Genomic DNA, 27,977 nt, shown 5'->3' with positions numbered 1-27,977 from the left:
GTTAGTAATGTGCGCCTGCATGTGCGCACTTACGGCTGGTCGGTGCCTTAGCATTCAGCAGGCAGCTTGACCTGCCCATCAGAAGGGATTACATCTACATAACTTATACAAAACACCGTCAGCAACCACCCCCACATCTCCTCATCATTTCAACCTCTTTTTCTTCTCCTCAGCTATTAGACATTTGTCTAGTCTGATGTAATAAATTTCCAGAATGCCAGCACTTCTCCCAGCTGTGTTGCATCAAATATCACTCAAAGATCAAGCTGCTGTGCAGGACGGTGACCTCCAAATATTCATCTCAAGATTTAACTTAACGCGCTCAGGAAGAGTTTTCCCTGCACTCAGAGTTCTGTGGACCACTGATTCCCGGATTAGGTGAGCTGTAGTGCCGGTGGAAGATTGTCTCAGTGATAGGAGACCAACGTGGCGCCGTCATGGACAAACACAGTGAGCTGTTATGAAATGGACCAGCAGCTTCTGGTTGGCTCTTTGTCTGTTAGTGACCTACAAAAGCACACCTCAGCCAGCAGCCAACACAGGGGAATGTTATTCATGTCTGCAGCCTTGTCAGTGTATGTGTAAACTAGCCTGCAACTTTAAAATAACATATGGAAATGACTGGTTAAAGCAGAATTTCATTAATATGACCGAAGAAGGTGCCTCAGAATGAACTGTTACCTCTGAATACATGAGTGTTACTCAAATAACACGTTTTGTTATTCATTATCTACATGTAATGTATCTGGAAACTTGTATGGAGAATCTTAAGTCCAAAAAACTTTACAGTTATATTTGGATGGATGTTTCCCAAACCTCTGCTGCCCCTTAGTGGAAAAACAACAAATACATCTGCTCTACTGTTTAAAACAGAAGCATACAGTCCGATGTACAAACATGAATGAAATTTACTACAATCTGGTTGCAGCAGTGATTTAAAGTTGCACTTTGAGAAATATTCCTTAAACTGTGAAGCAATGCAATGGCCTTTTCAGAGCACTGCAAAACTGATCAGTGAAATTTATTCAATTATCTGCCACTTTCTTTTAGCACTGGCACAATTTGCATTGTTTGCGCACATTACAAGCTCAAGACATGATGAGAATTAATAAAATACAGCTAGGAAGCAGTGCTCATCTCAAGTGAATACCCTCACTTACAGCGATAAATCAAAGCTCATAGCTCTGCATAATGCTACATAATGTAGAAGTGTCTTCTCTGTTATTGATTACCTGCACAGCTTAGCAGCATGGCGGATGTTTTCCTTTTTAAACCACTGGAGAAAAATAAGCCTGAACCTGGTTCTCTCTCGGCAGCGCAGCACGTGCTTATCCCCCAGAGAGAAGGCCTGCAAGGGCTGCAGCAAAACACCCACCACTCCAGCTTAGCCCCCCCCCCCCCCCCCTTCAGTGCTGCTCTCAGTCACACAGGTCCAGTGTGTCTGGTCAGACTACAGGGAGAGGAAACACACATACTCTGCTTGACTTGAAACAAAAACACGGAGCTCTGAGAGACCCAAACAGCAGCGCAGTCCCACTGCACTCACAGGAAGGAGACCAGGGCAGTTAAACTCTGTACGTTCATACTGTGAGCACAGACACACAGGCGCATACTGTATACAGGTTCACACTAACACACATGCGTGCACATATGCACAAGCTACAGTACAGGAAATAGGTCAGCTGCAGTGCAGGTATCCTTTACATCCTCTCCTGGCTCCCACTGTCTGCTGATGAAAGGGAACACCCTCCATCTCTGCAAGCCCTGAGCCTGGCTGGCCTAGTGTACAGCATCTCATAAAAGGCCATTTCCTTCATAATCATCCCTGCCTTCCCCTGCTCTAATCTCTCAAAGGATGGTGGCAATTAGCCCGAGGAGGGCCTCACTGTAGCAAGGGCATCTGTGGCATCTCTATTACTTATGACCAGCCATTTAAACAGAAAATAAAATACAGGGTCAAACAGAAAACTCTTGTTTCTAAGAGCCCCCCTCCCCCCCCCCCCCCCCGTCTCCTTTGTGCCTGCACATGCTTCCTCTCTAATATATCTAAAGTTTAGTTAAATGAATCTTTAACCCTCTTCTCTCATCACCTTATTGTTCAGTTGCTGGTAATCCTTAACAGGATATTTATGCAGAGTCCATTTATTATAAACACCTCAGAACATACATTCATAGAGAGACAGAGTCTGGATGTGGCTTAAGCTTTGTCAACAACAGATCTTTCAGCTACATCTCTATGGCTTGTTGACATAGCAGTATGGATTTCCTATTATGAGCATAAGTGTAATTTTCCAGTTTGTAGGCTTCCCAAGCAGGATAGGTGTGTCAGTGTAAAGAAGGTTGATCACAGCGACAAGTAAGAATCATTTGTCATTTTCTTACACATATACTCCCGATCTTCAGTCAGGATTAGTAGGGCGGCTCCATGCTCCTGGCACAATGTGCTCATTGATTCCTTTTTCTTGTCAAACAATAAATAACAGACCCGACTGTAACACACGTGTGCAAGCCACAAAAGACTTGTTATCGAGATAGCAGGAGTGTTTTAAAAGATTATCCTGTTCGCAAGTCATTACCATAGATTCAAGAAGAATTTGTCATGCAGCATTAATGTTCCAGAGATCCGGTTGTACCCCTATGTTACCGTCTAACCCCCTCGTCCTGACTTCTCATGCCTCTCTTAAATGAGAACACCGTGGTGTTGTGGTTAAGCATGGCCATGGTCTGCTGAACACTGTGACATTCATCTAAATGGAATCAGATAAAGCTGGGGGCCTAAACACTTTCAACATAAACATCACCTGGAGCTCCAAGCGTGGGCTCCAGCTCCACACTTAGCAGTCAGAGCTGGAAATGTCAAGGTGAGAAGGAGCTGGATGAATAGTAGAGTTGAAAAAAAGAAAACAAATGGGAGGGAAGTCATGTCTAACCAATCAGAGTGACTGGCTGTAGATGTCAGATGAGATCAGGTCTCTGGCTCCCCCTGATGTAAACTGATACCCCCCAGATGTGGGTGAAGATGAGTGATGATGCGTGTGTGAGAGAAACAGATATGACCCCCATATGTAGCTCTGGTTTCCTGTGCAGCGGACTGGAATCAACAAGCTGTGAAAAGTGTGGAGAAATTACAGTAGGATGCAACTATAAGGAAAGCTTGACAGTTTAATGCTGCACTATTTTCAAAGGGGAAAAATGCAGCATCCACTTGGCCCCAAATTATTTCACCACCTGGGGCAGGAGCTGCCAAAAAGATTTTCAAAAACACCTGGGGAGGATGTTATGAAAACAAAGGAAGGTGAGATAATTACAGAGAAAATGAGTGATGAACTGTGTAGTAACCCTGAGTTGAAGAGTGGAAAAAACTGTAAAATATCTCAGGAAAATGGCGAGGAAGAGGCAGTGGGGTTTTTTGTAAGTTGTGTGAGCAGGCGTGGACCTGCCCTCCCTGGATAAAGCTATCTGTCAGCAGCAGAGCAGAACACGCTCGTGGGAACTGAGTGACCTGCTCTGCTTCACTTGTCTATACCGCACAGACGGCGCAGTGTTGGCTTTGCCTCTGCTTGCTGCACACAGCGGCCCGGTTCAATGGCCACTTGTAAAGCCCAACACCAAGAATACGGTATAGGATTGATGTGGAGGCGGCTGTTAATTCCTGCCCTGTGCGTAAAACAGTGAAGGCCAGTGATTTCCATCTGCCGAACCAACATAAGTGCTCCTCACAGCTCTGGCTCTTAGCCTACTTAATCTTGTGTTTCTGACACCGCTTTGAATCTTATTTCAGGAGGAGGCAGGCACTGAGAGGTGAAAGCAGATGGAAACAAGTCTTTCAGGAAATTAGTGGAGGTGGTGCAGTGAGAGTGTGGGCCAGCCAGGTTTTCTTTTGGTGTTAAACAGCAGAAAAGGGATAGAAAAGAAAGAGTAAAGCACATTTAAGGTGGAAAAAGGAGTATAAAGTAAGGGTTGCTGGATGGGAGCAGCCATCAGAGCAAGCTGGGTGGTAGTGAGTGTATAAGCAGTGGCAGGGAGTAGAAAACCTGTCGTGAGGGCCTGAATACTGATGACCTGGCTATAACGGCTCCCCGGCAGTTATTCATCAGGCCATTAAAAGAACACAAGCAAGCCATTTGTGAGGACTGTGTGTTCCAGACTGTTTTTCTTCTCTTTGTGATGATCTTTGTGCAGCGGAGAGACAAGAAGCAGAATACATGTCAATGAATAAATCTGAGATGGTGAAAGGAGTGAAAACGGTTAGACCTGGGCAGCAAGCTGAAGCCAGCTGTTGGCCCTCCTCCTGAGAAGAAAAGAAGTAATTAATTGCGGAAGTGGCTCATGCAGGGACTAATTCACTTTTGGGACAGTTTGATAAATGAATGAACATTCAAATTCAGTCTACCTGGGTTGGAATCAAAAGAGGAGCATTAAAAAGAACAATTAATAAAACAAATCTTTTTCAAAGTGTCTGCAAATTACACAGCAAAGCCCCATGGAGCCTTTGCCTCTTATTAAGTGACAAGAGCGCCCTCTTGTGTCATGATGAGCTTCAGATTGGAAACAAACACCAAGTACATAAAGTTAATGACATCTGCATTTATTGGCAACCATATATACATATAATTTTCTTTTGTAATACAGCTTAAGTCAATGGGAATCACTGTGTAAACAATGAACAATGGGGGAAAAAAAAGATAAACTCCAGCACAATTCTGATGATTAATTTAAGAAAACATATAAAGACATTTCTACATGCCTGGTTTTTAAACTTTTGAAAAAAACAAAAAACAAACTGTGTACATGAATCAAACTGAAGCCAATCATCAAGAGGCAGAACGCGTTGCTTCTGGAGGACGCAGCGTTAAGTAGCTCCTCTGCTGGGTTGGATGACTCTATGAGATCCTACTCTTAGTGGGGCTATGTGAAAAGGATACATACAGAAACAACACAAAGTCCCCTAAAATAGGCATGTGTTGCCATAGTTACACTGCCTTTCTTTTATCTTTTTTTTTTTTTTATTGTAACACAGAAGAGAAACAGCAATGAAATGTTTACGAAACACAACAACATGAAAAAGTGCCCAAGGATGGAGTTACCGTCTCGTTTCAGGACAACTTAACACACTACAAGGCAATTAAACACACACTCACTAAACCCCTTTGCTTTGCTTTTCCAGATGTTCTCGGTGGTGTGGATATGTTTACCTTGTAAAAACGAAGGCAAAAGCAGAGCTAAAGGACGGGCGCCTGCTAGTGTCAACCATTTCAGCATGTTGGGTTTCGTATGATTGTTGTGAGCAACAGTAGGAGCAGCACAGATTTTTACATGAATCAGAGGTCTCGTTTAGATAGCTCTTTTTCTATCACACACACTTAACTTCAATATACAAACATCAAAGTCCACAGATTAAGTTTCCGTGCAAGTCTTCATAAAAATAGCATGTTAAAATTTCCATTTGGATAATTGGAATGGATGAACATCCAGTATCTATTTAACTATCTATTTAACTTGTGTAAGCTAATTAAATGGTATCACTCAGGTGCTCATATTCTTCTCCCTTCTCTCTGAAGAGAGATAATACAGTGTTAAGTGGCTAATAAGCGCACAGTGGCCTAGTTATATAATTTGACACCATTCAGCAGTTACAGCTTGCAGAGCTTTGAGCAGCAGGCTACACTACCTGTTGTGGATTAAATGTCTAATGTACTATGAATCTCACAGATTGTTAAACATGTTTTTAACACAAATAAAGTGTTTTTGGTGAACTCAAAAGTGCAAAAATCTAATCTTGGAATTCAGTCATTAAGAAGCCATTTAAAATGTACCAGGAAGCTGATTATTTGGGGATAAATACATCAGGTTGTTTTTCATCTCAACAGTAAGGCAAATTAAATGTGTACAGCTACAACAGTACTTTCAAGTTATTCATACAGGCACACAAAACAAGGCTCAACTAGTAACCGTTTAAAAAGAAAAATCAAAGAATTCAAATTTATTAACCAACGGAGACTGATATAAAGGTGGTGGCAATTTGTCCATGAAAGGAGGAAACAAAGTGTTTCTTTTGATGTTACATGCATTTACACATGAGCACAAACTCGCACTGGTTCTACACCACACACACATAAAAATGTCAACCACAGGTAGTCTCCAGTAACAAACGCAAACGGAATTACCACCTGAAATCTGTTCTGTTCTGCTGATGTGAAGAAGATGAAGATGATAATGACTCTCCTGGATGCTGACAGTTCGTATATGATGGTTGGGTTGTTAAAGTCAGACTGAATCCCAGACCCCGTAATAAACCTTTATTTTTGGAGATCACTCGGTGCTCTCCTGCCCCAGCTCCACTTCCTCTTCGCCGACAGTGGCGTCCGGCCCACCTCCCTCTCCTTGGAACAGCTCCTCCATCAGCTGCTCCCCAGCGCTGCCGGCCCGCGACGCCCAAAGAGCGGCGCCCTCCCGCAGGCCAAGAGAGCGTAGCAGCCGCGCATATTCCAAAAATGCAGCCTCGATGAGTTTATGTGCACATGCAGGTCAAGGAGAACTCATTGTTTCAGCGTGGAATAAAAACACTCTGCCTCAAGTTTCTGCACTGCTTCTGGATTTATAATTATTTAAAATTAATAATTAAAAAAAAAAAAAAAGCTGTTGAATCGTCGATTCTGTTGCAGTAAATGTCATAAAAAGGGGATTTATTGCACAGCTGCAGCACTGACTGTACCGTCTTCAGACAATGCAGCCTTTTCCACACTTTGTGACTGGTTTGCGTCGGTGCTGGTGAAGATTAACTGACTGACTGTTTGTGCCTTGGCCTGATTGCTTTATTGATAAATTTGTCAAGCACCTGTAATCAAATAGTTCTGCAAAGATGTAATAAAAGACCATAATACCTCTAAGGGAGAGTTTTTTTTTTAAACAAAATGCTACTTGATGTTACTGTCACTGTGAATTTGGCCTGGTCCTGCTTATTTTCATAATAGATACTTTTAAAGTCAACCTCAGCCTTTTTTTCAGCTTGTTGTCACATAATTAGTTACACAAAATGTATGAGATTAAAATGACTGGATAATATAACAGTCGTTGAAGGTCATTTGCATTAAATTAGCATCTGAGAAACAACTACTTAGGACAAATAAATAGTATGCAACAAAAGGACAATCTTGTTATGGTGTGTTGATTAAATTCAACAGTGGGACAAATTAATACAGCTTACCCTTTGATTTAAATGAGTCAAACAGAAGACCAGCAATAAACAGGGAAAATTCACTGAAAATTCACTGCATTGTAAACAAACTTTTTTTATGCAAGCTGACAGTACTTCCTCATATTGTTGCATTTCTGCAACATGCTTTAGTCAAAATAACACAGAAAGAGTACAAAAGTTCCTTTTCCTCAGTTCTCTCTCACCCTCTCTTCTGCAGGTACTGCCGAATGGGTGCTAGTGTTGAGAGCTAACAGTAGCGCTCAATAACCCTTGAAACCCATTATTACCATATGATACAGCCTGAAAGCTAACACTAGTACACACAGCAAACTTAACTTATCCTACATAAACACAGGGCTAACAATAAAATACTTGACTTGCAGTTCTTTTCTGAGGTATGTAGATTTTCTTATCTGCAGATGGCCAAGGACAGGTGGTACTGATCCCTCTTTTAGGCACAGTCTCATGTGAAGTGGCCCATTTTGTTAAATAACTGCATCACAAAACTGAAAATACACAAAAAAAATCCATCTGTAATTCCTCACATTTCATAAACTCTCGGCATCGCTGTCACTATGTTCCTCTATTTTAGTTTAAAAGCTGGGGGAAGTTTATTTTAGTAATTGTGGAGCAACTGTTGGTGCAGCTAATGAGCTTCAAAGGAAAAAGTACGAGCAGAGTTTTTACTTCCAAGCTACAGTTCGTGGCAGCATGACTTGAATTTTGAGTTGAGACGAGATAAAGATGAGAAGGCTCAATAATTTTACCCTCAGCTGAGAGTGTAATGTAGAAATCAATAGAGGATAAAATGCAATAAATAAATGAACAAGTCAACAAACAAACTAGTGCATGTTTAGAAATATATGATTAAATAAAGAGATTGAAAAAGAATTCAGTATATTTTTTTTCACAGTTTTATGTTTGTATGCATTTATTTCTTTCTATATTTATGTGCTTCTGCATTTATTCATTTTTTAATAATTAACCAATTTGTATCTTTATTTGATTTAACATGTTCTTCTTTGACATTATTTATATTTTTCTATATGCATTTAATTATTGGTATGTTTATTTATTTCCAGATGTATTTATTTCTATATATCTTTGCTAGGATGATAATAATAAGGTGGCTGTTTTGAACCTAGTTCTGCAGCTGACTCATCACCTTTCTGTGATGAAAGTTTCTGTCTGGTTCAGAACGGCAAGAAAAGCCCATCTAATTACCAGACATCAAAGAAATACAGAAATGAATAAATGTAAAATAAACACAATGTGCTGAAGTAGAAAAGACTTCATCTAGGTTCTCTGCCTAAACTCACTGTGTCAATGGCCACTGGGAGTGTGAACATTTAAAGTGAGCAACATGGAGGAAAAGCTCCCTGGTATCAGATGCACGTCTGCAACAGAAATGGAGACTCGGCAGCAGAGCCAGCTCTGATTATAAATGGCCCTCAGATTACAATAATGGGTTTTTAAAAAGGATATTTGAAGTGTCGTTGGCCTCCATCACCCCATACTTCAGACAAGCTTCGATGAAGAGGGCGGCACGATCAAAGTGCCTCATACTGGCCAGGAAATGGAGACAAGAAAAGAAAGACATGGACAGGAGGAGGTTAGAACCACTGCCAGGAACCAGCATCATCCTTGCCTTCATGTCTGTGTTCCCGAAGCATACATCAACCCTGTTGCCCTGATGACTTTCTAATTCGCTGTGAGAGCTTTTTGCTGCCAGGGGCATCTCAGAACAAGAGCTGTCAAGAGTGAGGATCAGCAGATCGATGCTAAGGTAAGAGACACAGGGTCAGTCCATCCCAAACTCTGAGATGTACCCTTCAACACTCAGGGGAAAAAAAGAGGACAGGGAGAGGGTTTTTAAATCACAGGGTGAATATGTCTCCTGTTAAAAAAGAGAATTAAATTTAAGACTGGATTTTTGCATTCATGGATTTGTATTGATAGAAATTATGTAAAACATGGTAAGTCGAGTTATGTCTTTTTGTACTCTAAAATTCATGAATATCTAAATAAAAATACAAAAAAGCTTCATTGAAATGAAACTCATAAAAACATTTAAGTAAATGGAAATTTAGGAATGTTTAAAATCAGAAAGAGTAAATTCTAAAGGGTTTACAAACAGTAAATCTCTGCAGACGAGCACTGGTGTTTGGCTGGTTCTTACCTGTGCAACATTTCTCCTACTTTGTAAAAGCAGCCAAGGGAAAGCAGCACGAGGATGGCTTTGGATTTCTGGTTGACCTGTGCGGAGCACAGATGTTCTGCCCAGCGCTTTAGCACGTCTGAGCTCTCTGCTGGATTCAGCCGCACCTGGAAGCCACAAAACGCTGTCTGAGGGAGGAACTTGCATGAATGGTATAAAAATAGTCTAGCTGCTTGCAGGTGTGACCTTCTTGGGGATTTCCACATGAATTTGGACTCTTGATGCTACTTGGAATTCTAAAATCAAATATACCAATAGCTGACTCTCATGTCTTCTGCAATCTTAACACCCAACACTTAGAGCCTCGCAGACAGTCCAAGCACTTTGGAGTATCTGATGCTTCCTGTTGATGGATGTCGTCATGCTGAGTTACCTTAGCCAGCCATGCGGCTCGGTTCCACTCCCCGTAGGTCTGCAGGTATCGGCAGGCATCGGCTGCCTTGTCAATTAAACACAACAACTGAACTCCCTCTGAAAAAGAGCAAAAGTAGACACATTATATGCATGTGTGAGATGGAGGAATTATATATAAATTCCCAGAAAGCAGTGAGAAGATTTGTTCATACGCTAGTTGTATCATTTGGATTGATTCCAAGAAAACAAGATCAGGTCTATTTTCATTTAAAATGATGAAAAACAGAATCTTTTACTGCTGTTGTCCTTATTAAATAAATGACCAGATATGCTGAGGTTACAAACACCCACACAGTGATTATTACTTCTAATTTTCTCATGGGAACAGAAGGTTGCTATGTGCTAACAGCCATACAGAAACGCTACCTGCGAGCTTGCCATTCGCAATCATGTTGGTGGCCACAAGTTTGATTGTGGACTGTGAGGGGCCTGAGGAGGTGATGGTCGTCACTAGGCAGGCCTTGAGTGAATCACAGTAGTAGCTGGAGTTGTCTGCACTGGTCTCCAGCAGTAATTGCACCGCCCTGTCGGTCTGAGAGCCACAACAAAGGGAAGACAGCGTGATGACTGAGGCAGCAGAAACAAGGCACTAACATCACCCGCAGGTAACCGATACGAGAGCAGAACTAAGAGGGGAAATTATGTTCATTATCACACTTTTCATCTAGTGTAGATGAAGGCTCAGTCTCATGCTGGGGTCGGCACAGGCTGGCCTCTGTGTGTCTGAGTGTTGGATGACTGCATCACCAGCCTCCTGATTGCAGCCTGTGATTACAGTAAGACCGGTGACATTGAGAGAGGAGAGAGGGGATGCCAGTCCCCACAGGGTGATGTTCAGGGGAGGAAGGAAGCAGCACTCATTGTCCTCAGAAGTGAAAGGATCCATTTAGGATTATGACTACATCCATGTGTGCATGGTTACAGAGCGTAAAGGTAAGTAAGGCTATGTGTGAAAAAGAAAGTGACCTCATCCAATCAGATGTTGCAGAATGCCAACATCAAAACAAATAGATAATAAATGTCTAAGCTGTGTTAGATTTCTGAAATTTAAAACATCTGAGCGGGAAGGTGAGACTCTACTTCCATGTGGAATAAGTGGTTAGCACCCATGCAGATTATGGGATGGTGTAGTGCTTACCTGACCCAGCAGGAGGAGCTGGTCAGCACATTTCTTGGTGTGTTCATAACTGGAACGCTTCACCTCCTGCAAGTGAACCCGATCCAACTGGAATTTCTGTTAAGCAGTGAAGATGGAGAATAAAGTTAGTGCAATGCTTTTGACTTGTATTACAAACTCCATCCAAAGATCAATGTTCAAACCTTGTGTGGAAAAGGCACAGTGAAGAAATGTATCAGTGCACGCAGATAATACAACTCTATGAGTGATGAGGAACAAAAAAAGGGAGAGAGAAAGAGGGAGAGAAGGGAGAACAATTACAGGAATATAGACTCCAGAGATGGAGAGTGTAATTATAAAGTGTTTAAAAAATTCAAGAGGCTCTCTCATGCCTCCTACACTGCCTTTTATTACTGGTGGCTGTTTCCTCATTATTTCATTACATGCTCCCTGATGCTCCAATTTTTTTTTCTTTTTTTTTTACTTTTTAGTCAGGAATTGATCAGCATGAACTGTAAAAACAACTGTTTCAAAGAATTATGGTTTTATAAAGAACTAGTGCCAGAAAGTATGACTTACACTGGATGTCTGTGTGCACAGTTTTCAGTCTAAATTTATCACACAAACTTTTTTTTCTTTTTTTGCACATTGTAATGATGAATTTTACATCAAGTTACAGCCGTCGGTATAAATCCATGCAGAGACACCAAATGAGATTAGTAACTTCAGAACTGTGCGCTCTATATTGAAGCCATGGACATTAGTCATTACAGTCAGGCTACTGCCACTAAAGCCGTTTTATGACCGCAGGAGCTAAATGTTGCTGCAGAATGTCGGGGTAGCTTCTTAGAAGTCGTAACTTTGTGATCACTGCATGGGTCCTCATTAACAGGCTGTACAACTTTCACAAAAACAGAACGCAGGGTAATCTCTGAAAAAGCAGAAAAAGCACAAAAAAAAAGGAAAAAAAAGATGCTTATTTGAGACTTTTTAATTGGACTTCTTCGAGCTGAAATGAGACAGTCCGTTTACACTCTGCAAATTGAAACCTTCATGCTAAGGAAAAGCACATCCTGAGTGACTAATCATATTCTTCCTTTCTTCTGCTACCTTGCATATATTAACAGAAAATGGGGACAAAAAAAATTTAAATGACATATCACATATGATTATGACCTTAAAAAGGTATTTCTGACTCATTTTAAAGGCCCACTGACATTCATTATGCACATTTCGGGAACTGTTGTTGCCCTGAAGCGTCCTAGGGCTGAGAAACCACTTTTCCAGCCTGGGGCATCACATGGCAGCTGGGCTTTACTTCACCACACAGCATCACATGCCAACATCTGGATATCAACACATGGCTGATTTAGCAAAGAAATGCAGGAGGAAATTATAAGAGGAAGCAATGAAACGAAAGACTAAAAGTAACCAAGCAAGACACAAGACAAGAGTCAACGTTGGACTGACGTTTACTGGCTGGAGAGATCTCAGAGAAGAAACAGGATGCAAGATGGATGCTGAAGTAGCCTTTGTTAGTGCCAAAGTGAGGCCATAGTTGTGGCTTAAAAGTCAATATTTGGTTTGAGCATCTTTATTGTTAAACACAGTCACAACACTCCTGTACAAATTTTCTTCTAATTTATTTTAGAAGTCTTCAGGAATAGCACTCCAGGCTTCTTGAAGCATATTTCAAATCTCTTTTTTTGTTTTTTTTTTTAGCTTACTTTTGCTCTGTTCTCTCTAACAATAATCCCACTCTGTTTCAACAATGAATGTTGAAGTCAGAAGAGAAGAGTTCTTTACTACATGAGACCTGGTGCCACTGATTTTCAGTCTAGTACTTGTCTAATTGGGCATACCTCAGCCTTTTTTCCCCAATTTTGTTTCTTTAATGGTTTATTGACATCCACCCTTCCACGGAGACCATTTCTGATGAAGCTTAGAAATGTACTTCAGTCCTGCATCATGTATTTGCTGGATTTCTTTTCTATTTCTCAAGTACTTTACTTTCAGATACTCTTTGTCTGCTGTGCATGTCTTTTAGGTCTGCTAATTCTGTTGTCCTTCACTGTCCAGTTTCCTTAAATTTTAAGGACACGGTATAGAAACATATGGGACGTTTTCAACTATCAACTCTGTGGGAATCACTCACAAAGCCATTTAAATATAAATACAATAAACAAATGAGTAAATTAACAAAATACAATGTCATGCTTGTAACACTGTGTAATATTTGGCTTTTTTAATAGATGCACTTAATGAAATGTGAACAAATTATGTCTTTTGTTGCACACTAATAGTAAAGTGCCTGAAGGGACAATATGAAAATGTTCTTTGGCAACACAACACTGGTTCAGTCAACACTGGTTGAGGTAAGTGCCTTTTTATCCATGAGTTATTCATTGGTCAGCCTTATGTGGATAAACAAACACATTTCTTTGAAAATGGTCAGTACGAAGACTGGACTGTAATTGAGTGAAAAAGCAACCAATGTCCACAGAGAAACTTGGAAAGATAGTCAGAAAGCCTGGACAACTGGTCTGCAAGACGACTTTAAATGATTATAAGAAAGTTGGGCAGCTTGGAAGCAAAGTATAAAGGAACAAAGTACAAATTAAGATTTTTACACAACACTGCATCTAAGTAGACTCCACAGTGCCACCACAAAATTAGAAAAGCAAAGATGGAAACCTTTAATGTGCATGCTCTCAAGGAACTTTTCCAAAACTTTAAAGAACAAATGACTTTGATAAAGCGAGTATTCTATATAACGGCCTTGGACACTGGTTTAGCTTTGTCATCAGCAACATGTATTGATTTAAAAACTGTCGAAACAAGAGACAGATCTTTCTTTATTAATCCATACGTCCAAGTGAAGGCTAGGATCACTCGATGGGGAATTAAATGTTGTAAGGAATAGAAATGAGAAATAGGTTTGACCTCAAAGGTTTGAAATAGCTTTTTGCCTTCCTTGTAAAGTAGACCTCAGTAACACAACCAAAATGAGGCGATACACAATGTCATAAGAGATGATTTGAGTGATTGTAATGACATAAACATTATGAATGACAAAGGACTGGTTGTGTTTGTTTGTGTAGGTTCTGGCTTTGGACTCCTGATGGGATTTTTTTTTTATATATTCAATATTGGGATCATAGATGGATTTATTTGTTTATATATTTTCTATGCTCATTAAAGAAAGAGTTGCTTTACTGACCTGGAAGTAAGAACTCTCACATAAGATGTCATGGCAGATGTCCAGGTGGTTCTGAGGGGATGGTTGGGTTCCTTCACTTCCCTCTGCAGTGGTCACACTTAGCTGACGAGCCTGTGCAAATGACTGGAGGTAATGGGAGGCCACTGTCCAGAAGTGAAGGTCAGACTCGTCCCCGAACAGCCTGAAGTTTACCACAACAATGTATTAGCTAGATTTGGAGAGGAGGATGTTCTCCTTGGAGTAATTAGTCATACTGTGCAGTCTCATATGCCACATGGCTTTCTTAGTAGTACGCTCACTAATGACCATAGTTCCCGTATCCTCCAGCCCACGCCTCGCTCTTTCAGTAAGCTCCCCTCCTCCTCTTGCTGCTTTTTCTTGAATTGGTTACTCCCCTCAGCCTCCTCTAATATAACTGCACAGGCACACAGCTGTTGCTAGGTTACCTAGCGACATTAACAATGGCATGGGAGCCTGGGCAGCCAGATGCAGAGACATCTTCATGAGTTTTGTGGAAATATGGCCAAAATATATATATATATATATATACAGTCATATGCAAAAGTTTGGGCACCCCTGATCATTTTCAAGATTCTTCTTTATAAATCACTGGTTGTTTGGATCATCAATTTCAGTTAAATATATCATATAGCAGACAAACACAGCGATATTGGAGAAGTGAAATGAAGTTTATTGGATTTACAGAAAGTGTGCAATAATTAATTAAACAAATAATGGCAGGTGCATAAATTTGGGCACCCCAACAGAAACATGTCATCAATATTTAGTAGATCCTCCTTTTGCAGAAATGACAGCCTCCAATCGCTTCCTATAACCTCCAATAAGTGCCTGGATTCTGGTTGAAGGTATTTTGGACCATTCTTCTTTGCAAAACATCTCCAGTTCAGTCAGATTTGATGGCTTCCGAGCATGGACAGCCTGCTTTAAATCACACCACAGATTTTCAATAATATACAGGTCTGGGGACTGAGATGGCCATTCGAGAACATTGTACTTGTTCCTCTGCATGAATGCCTTTGTAGATTTTGAGCAGTGTTTAGGGTCATTGTCTTGTTGAAGTATCCAGCCCCGGCGCAGCTTCAACTTTGTGACTGATTCTTGAACATTGTTTGTAAGAATCTGCTGATACTGGGTAGAATCCATCCGACCTTCAACTTTAACAAGATTGCCAGTACCTGAACTGGCCACACAGCCCCACAGCATGATGGTACCGCCACCAAATTTTACTGTGGGCAGTAAGTGTTTGTCTTGGAATGCTGTGTTCTTTTCTCGCCATGCATACCGCCCCTTGTTATGTCCAAACAACTCCATTTTTGTTTCATCAGTCCACAGCACCTTATTCCAAAATGAAGCTGGCTTGTCCAAATGTGCTTGAGCATACCTTAAGCAACTCTTTTTGTGGCATGTGCGCAGAAAAGACTTCTTCCTCATTACTCTCCCATACAGCATCTCCTTGTGCAAAGTGCGTTGAATGGTCGAACGATGCACAGTGACACCATCTGCAGCCAGGTCATGTTGTAGGTCTTTGGAGCTGGTCTGTGGATTGAGTTTGATTGTTCTCACCATCCTTCGCCTCTGCCTATCTGAGATTTTTCTGGGCCTGCCACTCCGGGCCTTTGCTTGAACTGTGTCTGTGGTCTTCCATTTTCTCACTATGTTCCTCACAGTGGAAATTGACACCTGGAATCTCTTAGCAAGCTTTTTGTATCCTTCACCTAAATCATGATGTTGAACAATTTTTGTTTTCAGGTCGTCTGACAGCTGTTTTGAGGTTCCCATGTTGTCACTCTTCAGAGAGGATGCAAAGAGGAGAAAAACTTGAAATTGGCCACCTTAAATACCCCTTCTGATGATTGGCTTCACCTGTGTATGTAGGTCAAGGGTCAATGAGCTTACAAAACAAATTTTGTGCTCCAATAATTATGGCTAAAGGTATTCAAATCAACATAACAACAAGGGTGCCCAAATTTATGCACCTGCGTATTTTCATTTAAGTAATTATTGCACATTTTCTGTAAATCCGATAAACTTCATTTCACTTCTCAAATATCGCTGTGTTTGTCTGCTATATGATATATTTAACTGCAATTGATGATCCAAACAACCAATGTTTTATTAAGAATAATCTTGAAAATGATCAGGGGTGCCCAAACTTTTGCATATGACTGTATATATATAAAGATTGGGTGCTTTTTGAGTTTCTGGATAAATAGTAGCTTTAATAACAGGATGCAAAAAGAGGAAAATGTTGCATTTCTGCTCTGACTGAGTGCTCTAGATTGGTCAAATGCTTCTGGAGGATAAGATCCGAAGCTGAGAGGGGATCAGAGTTGCTGACATCAGCTCTAATGTCATGATTTTGAGTGGAGCAACTGAATCACACAGTACAAGTATAGCAAAGATAATCATTTATCACTCTGGCTGCTAACTTGAAGGTTTTACATAGACTTGTTTATCCTTCCAAATTTGAATATGTATTCCAAAAACACAAGAGGTAAAAGTTTAACTTTGATCTGATCATCTAAATAAGTCTAACTGAAGTTATTCACGTATAAATGAACATTATTTGCTTTAATTATATATCAAAATCTTCTTCCTACAGTCACAAAACTGAAAAAAGAAGGTGTATTATCATGTTTTTCTTCCAAATTATTTTACACTTTATATAAACTCCTGTTTGAACTCTGTCAGCGTGAACCGACTGGAAGCATGCCGTAATCCCTCATGACATTGCAATCTGCACATCAAAAAGCAGCAGTAACAGCGTGCAGTTTTGTAACTCACCGTGACACCAGGAGGCAGCGCTGCAGAAGACTGAGCTCCGGGTCCAGCAGCACACTCTTCATATCACTGGGGAGCCAATCAGAGACAGACAATCTGAACACAGCCAGAGCCAATTACGCTTCTCAAACACAGCAGCCCCAGTACCACTGTTGGCTTTATCCCTCAGCTAACAAACTACATGCTCCTTGGACCTGCAGCTTAAAAATAAAGGGCCATGGGACTCTGACTGGAGGCAATACTACATCAACGCAAACCTGGCTCATATGCACACACATGCACTAATATCTAATTCATGGTGTTTGCATTATGACTTTATTTGCAATTAAAATGCACAGCAATAGTGTGATAACTCACTTTGACAACGAGTTGAGCTGCTCCTGGACCAGGCCTTTAATCTCAACTTTTTCACTGTAATCTCTGAAACAGATGGTCCAAAGTTAGTTAAATGGGTCCTTACACGTTTTCCTGAAATAGAAACCAGCTTCATATGATATCAGATAACTCGTGAGATGAGAGAAGTCTATCTGAGGTGTCAGGAAAAGTCTATTATAGCACTTACACTGAGGTCAAGTAGCTCACAAGGCTAATATAGCTGCCAGAGTTATTACAGGCAGCTCAAAAAAAGGAAGCACTGATGACCTCAATGCAGGAAAAAACCAAAAGAGAATAATGACTGAAGGCTTGGATTTCAGTATTTCATTAGTCCTGCTTAAATCAAATCAACTTTTGATTTTAAATACACTGCCTGTCCCAAAAAGTTGCCACCTGGATTTAAGTAAGTAAATAGGTAGGAGCCTCTTATTGAGCGATTATCTTTCAGCTGGTAACTAGTTATTTAACCCCAACTAAAGCAATGAATAGCTTCTCATTTCTTTAACAACCATGTTGAAAGACACATCCTGAGGTCATGGAAAATATGTTAGTCTGTTTAGAAAGGGTCAAATATTTGCATCAAAGAAAAAAAAAAACATCTGAGGAGATTGCAGACACGTTTAAAACTGGGTTAAGAACTGTCCAACGCATTATTAAAAACTGGAAGGATAGTAGGGAACCATTGTCTTGACTAAATGATGAACAAATTGAATGATGGTGATCAGATGGTAAGAAAAACACCAGTAGAACTCAGGGCTATGTTTAATAGTGAAAGAGCGTTTCCACATAAACAATGTGAAGGGAACGCAAGGGACTGGGACTGAACAGCTGTAGCCAAAAGAAAATCCCTAACCAGTGAAGCTAACTGGAGAAAAGGGCCTCAGTTTGCTGTGGGGACAGTCTATGATTGGGGGTTACTGCAGTTGGTCAGGCTCAGATTGTGAAAGAGTGGTTCTGGGAACATGATAACATCCTTTTTACACATGGACTGGCCACCACAGAGTCCAGACGTGAATCCCATTAAGAATCTTTGGGATGTGCTGGAGAAGGCGCCGATCATCAATACAAAATCTTGGTGAGACATTAACGCAATGCTGGATGGAAATAAATCTTGTGACATTACAGAATATTATTGAAACAATGACACAGCAAATGTTGCCGCTATCAAAGCTAAAGGCAATCCAACCAAATATTATTGTGACCTTTTTTTTTGATGCACTTTTTTTTTGGCCAGGCAGTGCATAAAAGATTACTTCTTTAAAATTCTCAGTTAATTGTTTATAGTAAACTAAAATCAGCCTCAAATGCAAAATTAATTTGAGTTAATAATGGATGACATTACCAAACTTCAATGAAAAATAACTTCTCTTTATTCTAATTTCTGCTGTGTAAACAGAATTTACAGGGACTGCTATGTTTACTTGTTAACAGCACTTTGCATTAAAAATAAGATAGCAAGCAAGCTACATAAATACTTTATTCACCCCCACAAGGGGAATTTAAATTGTCCAGCAGCTCACAAATATACATATTCACATATCTTTAATAAACAGAAGTAAAATAAGACATTTTCATTGTATTTTGTTTTGTTTTGTGTTCACAATTTAATTTCAACTGTTATGTTACAAGTACTTTAAAAATAAAGCTGAGCTGAGAAGAATGACAGATCAAACTGAGGAAAGACAAGACACAGATAAGACCTGTAGTCAAAACTTATTCTGATCTTCCATGCTGGCTTTCTGTACCCCCTGAACTTAAATTATCTGTTTATAACATGATTTTAATCACATCACAAGCTTGACTCACCAAGCTAACGCCTCTTAGAATATCCTTTGTACATATAAAAATAATGCTTTGTGTATGTTTCTGAAGTGCTTTAGGTTTGATGCATGTATGATAACATCAGAGACTTACACCTGAGTGATGTCCATAGTGAAAGTTCCTGACCAGGGTTGCAGTAGAAGGAAAGCCTTGAGGGTGAGGGCAGCTCGGGGCAGCAAGAGGTAAGGGCACCACACTGGATCTGAGGATATTCCACACAGATAAATGAGAACACTACATCACACTGTGCCTTTTACTACAGGTAGTGTGAGTGTACCTATGCCTCCTATATGTGATTTTCTCTTTTATCCCTTGAAATTCTTTGATCCCTTGCTTACCACTCAGGTCTTGTTCATCCATGCGGTAGCTGGCAGACTTCATAGCCATCTCCAGCACTCGGATACAACCATCATCCGATGCCAACACAACCTTGTCTGATGTGCACCAATCAATGTCTAAGATGCGATAGTTCACATTGCGCCCAATACGCATGCTGCTGACCATTTGGACCTGAAAACGAAGAGAGTTCGGATGAGAATAACAGTTGCACACCTTCATGAAACTGTTATATTATTCTGTTTATTATAATGATTTCATTTTCTTTTTATATCACACCAACAAACTTTGATGAATTAAGGCTTCATCGCTGCAGAAGGGCTTAACTGAGCTAAATGTTTTAGTAAAATGTAATTGCTTCCTTAAAAGCATCTGCGACAAGTACAAAAAGATGGGAAATTTAGAATCTTTGTGCAAACTAGAAAGACAGAATGATGCTTTTGCACTGGTCAAAATACTGTGGTCAACTAGGTGTACTGGTGTTAATTAATTCATACTGAGTACAAAGAATTAAAGAGTCAATAGAGTCTTTTCAGAGGATATTCTCAAAAACCTTTCTCTCCAGCTTTTTATGAGCCAGCCGTCGGTGTAACCCAGCTGTCAACAAAGCGCTGAAGCATTTCAGAAGTCTCTCTGCATTTCATCTCCCCCCACCCTTCTCTGTAACCGTTCCTCGTTTCCCTTTGCAGTTTGATCCATCTGTTGTCTGGCTTTCCCAACTGGGGACTGAAGAGTTTCCAGAAAACAGAGCTCCACTGGGACAGTTTCCTTCCACCTTATGCTCCTTAATTCACCAAGAAATCTATCTGTGTCCACGTTAATGTAGACACTATTTTTAATGCGCGCTGCATCTGGGTAGGCTGACAAAATAATTGTGGTGTGGATAAAGAACAGTCTTTCATATTATGCCAAATGATGAGCTGGAGTGCAAACTACCAGGAAGTATTCTTAACATTAGGTAATATAAATACGGTTTACAGAGGATAATAATGCTGTTAAAGAGGCATCATCATCCATCCTGTTACAGTTGAGCTTATATATGTCAGGGAAAGCGTTGTATACATGCACGCATTGTAACGACTGTTTAACACTATATAAAAATTACAAAATACATTGTAACTGCAGTGCTCCTTTAATGAGAAAACATTAGTTTGATACACCCTATCACAATATTGCTCTGCCTCAGTGAGCACAGTGCCATGGAAACCAAATGAGTCGATCACAGTAAACCACTGTAAACAGATGCAATGAGCTGAAAAACCATTGCAGCTTCTTTCTTTTCTTTCTTTTTTTTTTCCAACTTCATTTCTGGGGTGCAGTGAAGCGATGCTTGCTGGGATTTTGGAATGTGTTCCAAATGTACCAATGAATTGCTGAATAAACAACAGCCAGAATGACATTTCACTAACAGTGGCCAAGCGTTGGTGAATGATGGCTCACCTCTTTGGTGTCCCAGACTTCTGCTCCATCTGTGTACATGACCAGCAGCTTTTGGTTGCCCTTACCCGGGGCGAAGCGGATCTTCTTCACCCAGCCACGATGAGTTGGGATCCCCCTGAAAACATCAACTTTACTCATTTTGGGCAATTCTTTATTTTTTAATTTGCAAATAAGCATAATTACTGCATTAAAACATAAAAAGTTGTGATATATAAACCTTTGCAAAATAAGTGAGAGCCAAAACAAAAACATTTGGTTTAATTTGGAAAAATGATGAACAATGTGTTTTACTGAAGAGACACTCCATCTGCTTGCACTGGATTATTTTTACTTTGGATATCCGGGAAGCTTTTGGGACACAATTTCGGGGCAAAGGGTGTGAAGACACAAGTCAACGACAGTAAGACTGGTGTTATGACTAAAACAATGGGGATGATTAATTCTGAATGCTGTTTTTGCAAATACACTGTGTTCCAAAATTATTTCAGTTCTGCTGGACTCTCAAAAACCTCTTGATGCAGGATACTCCAGAGGCTGGAACAAAGCTGTATTTTGGCCATCCTTCACCAATTTCCATTAACAGTAACATTTGCAGTGGGCTCAAATACATATAAAGAATAATTTTATTTATGAATTGATGTCGTGCAACGCTCGATGGTCCAGATGGATGGAGTTTGGGATAGTTAGTGGATGGCCACCATGTCCCAACAAGGCTAAATGTAAGATGTAAGCCCTACACTTCCCAAGGGTGTCAAACGACCCCTGCAAGAATAAATGCAGTTTTTAACAGACTATTCCCACCATGCTATAAAAGGAAGAACCAGGACTTCTGTAGCAAAAAAAAAAAACCAATGCACCATCCCATGCTGCTAAAAATACCATAGAATCTTTGGCTGCTATGGGTAAGTAATAAATTTTTTTAGTTAATTGATCTCTTACATAATGCAAAACAAATAAAACCCAGATTACCATTTTTGATGATTAACATTTTATTCACTGTAATTTGCAATGATTATTGAGGGCAAATGAACAAAAAGAGCATGTGCATAAGAATTTGGAATACAGTGTACTAAAAGCTATTTATAACTAGCTCTGTGGGTTAAACACACAGGCAGCATTTACCATTAGAAGTGACTGGCAACACAATTCTACATACAAAAGCCTACATTTGAAAGAGTTGATTATGGTTGCTTAATATAGATGAAATGAGAAAGAAATACTTTTTTTTTTCTTTTTTTTTAATCCTCAAAGGGAAACTGTAAAATGATGGATAAAACATAAGGTGGAATCAGCATTGGCAGCATTTTTAGGGTGAATTATGGCTCCTCAACAATAACTGCATTGATGATGATGGATTTTGAATGTCCTGATGACATCATGTGCTCTGGCTGAGCCCTGGTCTGATTTAATCTGGGTACTTTGGAAGAAAAACTGCTAATAATGTTGGATTGTAATCAAGAAAATACAAGGACTATATTCATCTGCTGATTAATCTTAACACCCTAGAGTCAACATCACTATTATAAATACCTCATTTCTTTTTTAATACCCAAACGCTCCAAATAGTTGATTAGAAAATGAATCTTTTAACATAGAGAAATTATTTTAACTTTTACCTTGACAAACGAGCTTTAAGGTCCCAAAAATTGAGATTGCCATCTACATCTCCAAGCACCAGGGTGTCACCTTTCCAGGCAATGCAGGCAATACTACCCATGCTGCCCTGCAACAGAGAAAATGTAAAGGTATTTTACTGAGACATTAAGTCTGAAGGACTACGACAAAATAGATTTATAAGCAAATCAAATTAAAGATTTTCACTGACAAAATCTAGAGTTTCATTAAAAGTTCGGAAAGCAGGGCTTAATTTAATTTATGCATCAAACTTTATTTGATTATTTTCAACTTTTTACAGAGAAATAGTTATTAGAATTTTGATCCAGCAGCCTTACTAAGGAGACGGTGTAGCTCTACCCCTAAGTCTGCTGAGACAATCTACAGTGTGCTGCATGCTACCTCAGACCTGCATTATAACAGCTGTGATTATCCTCCATATGACTGCAGATATACATCAATAAGAAGTATGTCATTGTTTATGCGTCACATCTTCAATGCAGCCAACCTCTAGGTCTTAAAAACTGCACCTTTGCAAGAGCATAAAAGCCTTCTCTATTCCTCTGCTATAAAACATTCTGCTCTCCAGAATTTAATGTCTGAGCGTGAATAAAAACAAGACAGTAAATTGAAATATCTGTGGCAGCTGAGTGGTAAACAAGCGTGGCATCTGGCTTTAAGTAGGGCTGGGCTACGCCTCCAGACAGAATACTGATGTGAAAACATTAAGTGCCAGCTCACCCACAGCGTGTGAAACTTTTCAGTCGTTTCTGTCACTTTTCTCACTGTGACATGATAAAAACCTTTGGAAAAATAAATCTTATCTGTCACAATGATGAGGCTTTTATATCCAAAAGGTAAACCTCGAGTGTTATGTGAGGAGGTGCAAAACATTCACTGTGTAACAAAGTAAGTTGAGACATGATACAGGCATTCCTTTAAAATACTGTTACATATGTTATTGTCTTTAATGAAAAATCTCAGTAAATGTAGATTTACAATATAAAGAAACAGAACTAGACTGTATTAACAAACAATAGAGGCTGCTACCTACACTCTAAGACCTCAAAAACATATCACACACACTAAAAATCATTCTAAACAATTAGAGGGCTCCTTCTTTAAAGCATTATATGACTCATAATCAAACCTTCTTATAGAAATGTTATAAAAATAAATCACAGCTTTAGAAATACCTTGCATCAGTGAACTAGTCTGGTCATTTTACTGTCAAAGCAAATTAACATCTAGGTTCCTATTTATATGTTTTTTAGGAAAATGCCACAACAGCTTTTCTTTCCCAAAAGCCCTGAGTCACATTTTACATCAGTGACGGGAACAGGTGCAAAAGTATCTGGGACAAAGTAATGGTGCCAAAAAAAAAAAAAGAATCAGACACATTCAGGTGACTCTTTGTTCTAAAACAAAAAAAAAGCAAGAAAACATTAAACTCTGTAGCTTGTAGATCGTTTATGACCACGTCTGATACTTTTGGTTGGCCACACTTTGTTCTGAAGCCAATATCTTTATCATCCTCCACAAAAAACAACCAGAAGGACACGGAGGGGGGGAGCAAAGCATTTCATTTTATGGTGGAGGAAACCAGTATTTGTCTTAAACTCTAAAATGACACTGAAATGGCGCATTGCAGATGTGAAGAAAAACCTTCATATATAGCTTATATTTGGCTTCTCTTAAAAATAAAAGAAGCTATTCCAGAGCAGGAACATACATGGGAGAGAAAAACTGCACGTATCTGTGTTTTCATCTAAAGAACTGAGTGGACAGTGATGGATGTAGCGCAGTGATTAAAGGAGTACAGTAAACAGGGAAGTGTGGGGTTCGGTGTTGAGAAAAAGGGATGATCAATAGCTTAAAACAAGAACAAAAAAGCAGATAAATACAAGGACTGAAAAAGAAGATAAAACTCAGTGAAAAGAAAAAGAAAAGACAAGGTTTTTGTGTAGTGAAAGGACATTCCTTGCACATAAACTTTGCATGGACGACCTTCAAGTTGCACAAGTCGATATGAAAAGAAAAAAAAAAAGAAACAGTAGAAATAATTGGGGACAAAAAAATGCTCTGGACTCACATCAGGGGGGATTCGTGCACCATCTTTCACCGTGTTGCCCTCTACGGTGATGTGATAGACCTGTCCGTCTGTGTCAGTGAATACGAAGTGCTCCCTGGCTGAGATGGCCTGGCTGGTCTCTGACTTGCTCTCAGCATCTTGAAGAAGACTACATGAGGGAGGAAACAGTCTGGCTGGTTATCGTTGGCATTCTGCTGGTGATAGAGGAAAGGTATAGCTACTATAATTTAATCTAAAAATATTTTTGTAACCCAGTGGCACAAGATAAGATGTGGGAGAAGCTGAACTACACTGTCAGTTAAAAAATAGATGCGCAATTGATTATTTCAAGTTTATTAAATATGAAAAGTAAAGTCAATGAACCTTAAAATATGTCTATAACTTGACTGTAGACCACCTGGAAAGGCTTGAACTGAATGGACATGCAATATAATTGCTGATTAATTGAGATAAATTCAATCTTTTGGGCGTACTCATTGAGTTATTGTTAAAATCCTCTAAATACAAGTGTTAAAAAACTGTTAGATGAAATTAACAGATTAACAGATTTCTAAATTAAGGAATGTCAACACTCCCTCTACATTGTTTTTTTTTTTAACAGATTGGGAATAATATTAATGTCATTTCTGATTAGTTAATTTCTGTGGTCTAGCTCTACAAAAATGTAAACTAATGGTAGGTTTAAAACATGAGTAGCACAAAATAAACAGGACAATCAAATTGTAACCGAAAATGTGACAGTTTATTAACAAAAATGTGACGATAGAGACATCCCTGGCCATAAGATCAAGAGTAGAGACAAGACTAGGATTGGGGAAAGACATATTTAAAGACAAAAAACAAAGCAGCCTCTGTCTTTCTATAACTGATTATGTTAGGTACCATCAGTAGATTTCCCAGATCTGGCTGCTTTGGAAAACTGAGTAATGTGGGACAAAAGGCATTTGGTAAGACAGGTAAACAAGGTGATAGTCACTATGAACACTCTCCATAATTCCGTAATGGATATCATTCAGAAGTAATAAATCAGGCCTTTATGGAAGGGAAGAAAGCAGTGCAAAAAAAGAACCATGACAGCCTGCTGGTAGTTCATCCAAAGGCACCTGAAAGATACTCAGACCACAGCAAACAAAACCCGAAGGGCTGCACTGAGATTGGAATTTGTGGGCCTTAATACAATCATGTGGCAGGCGCAGGCAATTTTATAGATGCTCCAGACAGGTGTGAGAGGTAACAAAATAATTAACTTTGGGTCTGGCAGGAGAAAACAAAACTAGCTTTAACTGCAGTGGTGGAATTAAATAAAGCGGAGGATTAGATTTAAACTGGACTTTATAGTCCAACTATGAAGTCAGATGATCCTGCCAAAAAGACAATAAGGGCAAAAAATAGGCTCAAAGTTTAGAGTTTGTTTATATGTGTCACTTATGTTACACACTTTAAAACAGTTTGTCTCTCCTGCTTATGTTCATACATAGACCATGTTACCATGTACCTACTTTTAAGCCTTGTTCATTGATTGCTAACTTGTGTGTGATTTCGTAAGCTAAACAAACTAGTAGTAGGCTCAGGAATCAGTAGGCTGTACACACAAAGTGATGGCAACATCACACTGGAGGAACAGTCAGGACTGAGAAAAGATAACTTCAGAAAAACAGAGAACAAACATGAGTGAAAACTTTTTGTTCAAGTTTCTCTTAGATCTCTTACTGGGGTGAAGGTTTATATTTCAATTATACCAGAATCTGAGGTTGACTGGCAGGAAAATAGAGTAGTGCGATGTTTTTAGGAGGAAATCGGGGTGACCCAGCCAGAGTGTAGAGCTGAACCCAGCCTCTAGAAAGATCTGAAAATTGCTATGCATGGACACTTCACAGTCATCCTGGTTGAGTCTGAATATTTTATACAAGAGGACTGGATGACACTTAAAAATAGGCTTTTTTTTTTTTAACCTTCCCAATATAACTTTGGGAAGCTGTTGCTGAAAATTTGCTCTAAAAGTAAAAAAAAAAAAAAAACAAAACACAAAAAAAAAACAGGAGGATTTTAAGACTTAAGTATCTTTTCTTTTTTCTTTCTATAACATGAACACAACATTTCTAAAGCCTGGTTTTTCTTTGTTACGGTGGACTTGTTCTGGTGAGAAGAGGGGAAAAACACAAACAAAGGACTAAAAAACAAAAACAAAACAAACAAACAATCAAAGATATAAAAAAGTGTAAAAATTTTTTTTTTAACTTTCCAAGCGTGAGGTTTATCTCAATCCAACGAAAAGGCACTACAGAAGAAAATATGTTTTTTAAAACCTCACCTGATGACTGAGGATTCAACGCTACTCTGCTCGGCATCTGACACCGTCTGACGAGCCATGGCCTCCCTCGCTGCCATCTGCTTTTTTTTCAAGCTCTTCAGATTGTGAGATGGGGACCATTCCTGTTAAAACACACACACACATATATAGGACTACAAATCCTCATACAGACTAAGACACAAACACATTTGCTGACATGACAGCAAACAGTTAAACTGTAAAAACAAAACAAACAAAAAAAAAACAACTGAAAGGACAACAGAAGCTTGAATAAATGACACGTGAGAATACAGTAATGTTGCCCCCCCTCAGCTTTTTGTTGAAGTGCTGGAGCACTGTTGCTGTAGTTTGGCTGACCTAAGGTTGCAATCAGTATGGAAATAAGACAGCAAATAGGGGCTAGGGGGAGGCAGGCATGAATTATTAAGTTTATTGCTCATTTTATTCGCACTATGGAACATTTTATAGCTCCACTGTAAACTTTGTCCAGTATAACTCTTGCTTTATAAGGATTCCTCCGGCCTAATGAAGCCAGAGATCTTTGCTGAGGCAGAAGAAAATTTCCAGGCTAATCCTTCAAATGGCCCATAGAAACCCAAGCAATGCAAGCGGTGAAAAGTATAACATGATGTACATGATGTTTGACAAAGAGGTTTATTCAGAGATAATAAATAAAAATTGACATAGCTAGAAGGCCTCAGACATGAAGCCAACAAGGAAGAGCCTTAAAAGGCAGCACTATTAGTAAACGTGCTGACAGGCTTCAATAGATTCTCATTCAAAAAGCATTATCTTCTCTTATTAAATGCTAAGTCGATACAGTTTTACCACAGGTCATTATTGGGCCTGCTGTGGTGAAATTACAGAGCAGGTTATCCACTAATTGGAAGATTAATGGTTCATTCCCCAGCGTCTCCAGGTGCCACGGTGTTCTTGGGGATAACACTGAACAAGCTCTTGCATGGCGGCACCACTAACATTAGTGTGTGAGCTTGTGTGTTAATGGGTTACTGACAAAC

The 27,977-nt window shown here is 39.5% G+C and overlaps 1 protein-coding gene across 1 annotated transcript in view; it reads right to left on the bottom strand.

The window, feature by feature from the left end:
• Positions 1–4,567: 4,567 nt before the first annotated feature.
• Positions 4,568–27,977, bottom strand: part of wdr11 (WD repeat domain 11) — a 71,611-nt gene continuing 48,201 nt past the window's right edge. Inside the window, exons 15-29 of the mRNA XM_042010327.1 lie at positions 26,959–27,080; positions 24,648–24,795; positions 22,558–22,664; positions 20,942–21,056; positions 19,504–19,675; positions 19,259–19,367; positions 17,327–17,389; positions 16,973–17,038; positions 14,168–14,348; positions 10,969–11,064; positions 10,197–10,362; positions 9,790–9,887; positions 9,378–9,523; positions 8,684–8,763; positions 4,568–6,515 (exon numbers count right to left, since the gene is read on the bottom strand). Coding sequence (XP_041866261.1) covers positions 6,313–6,515; positions 8,684–8,763; positions 9,378–9,523; positions 9,790–9,887; positions 10,197–10,362; positions 10,969–11,064; positions 14,168–14,348; positions 16,973–17,038; positions 17,327–17,389; positions 19,259–19,367; positions 19,504–19,675; positions 20,942–21,056; positions 22,558–22,664; positions 24,648–24,795; positions 26,959–27,080 — 1,872 coding nt within the window. The 3' untranslated portion in view covers positions 4,568–6,312. The remainder of the gene's footprint in view (positions 6,516–8,683; positions 8,764–9,377; positions 9,524–9,789; positions 9,888–10,196; positions 10,363–10,968; positions 11,065–14,167; positions 14,349–16,972; positions 17,039–17,326; positions 17,390–19,258; positions 19,368–19,503; positions 19,676–20,941; positions 21,057–22,557; positions 22,665–24,647; positions 24,796–26,958; positions 27,081–27,977) is intronic.

The sequence above is a fragment of the Melanotaenia boesemani genome, chromosome 16 (assembly GCF_017639745.1).
Source record: "Melanotaenia boesemani isolate fMelBoe1 chromosome 16, fMelBoe1.pri, whole genome shotgun sequence".
Taxonomy (NCBI): domain Eukaryota; kingdom Metazoa; phylum Chordata; class Actinopteri; order Atheriniformes; family Melanotaeniidae; genus Melanotaenia; species Melanotaenia boesemani.
This window is presented reverse-complemented; position numbering and strand designations above follow the sequence as displayed.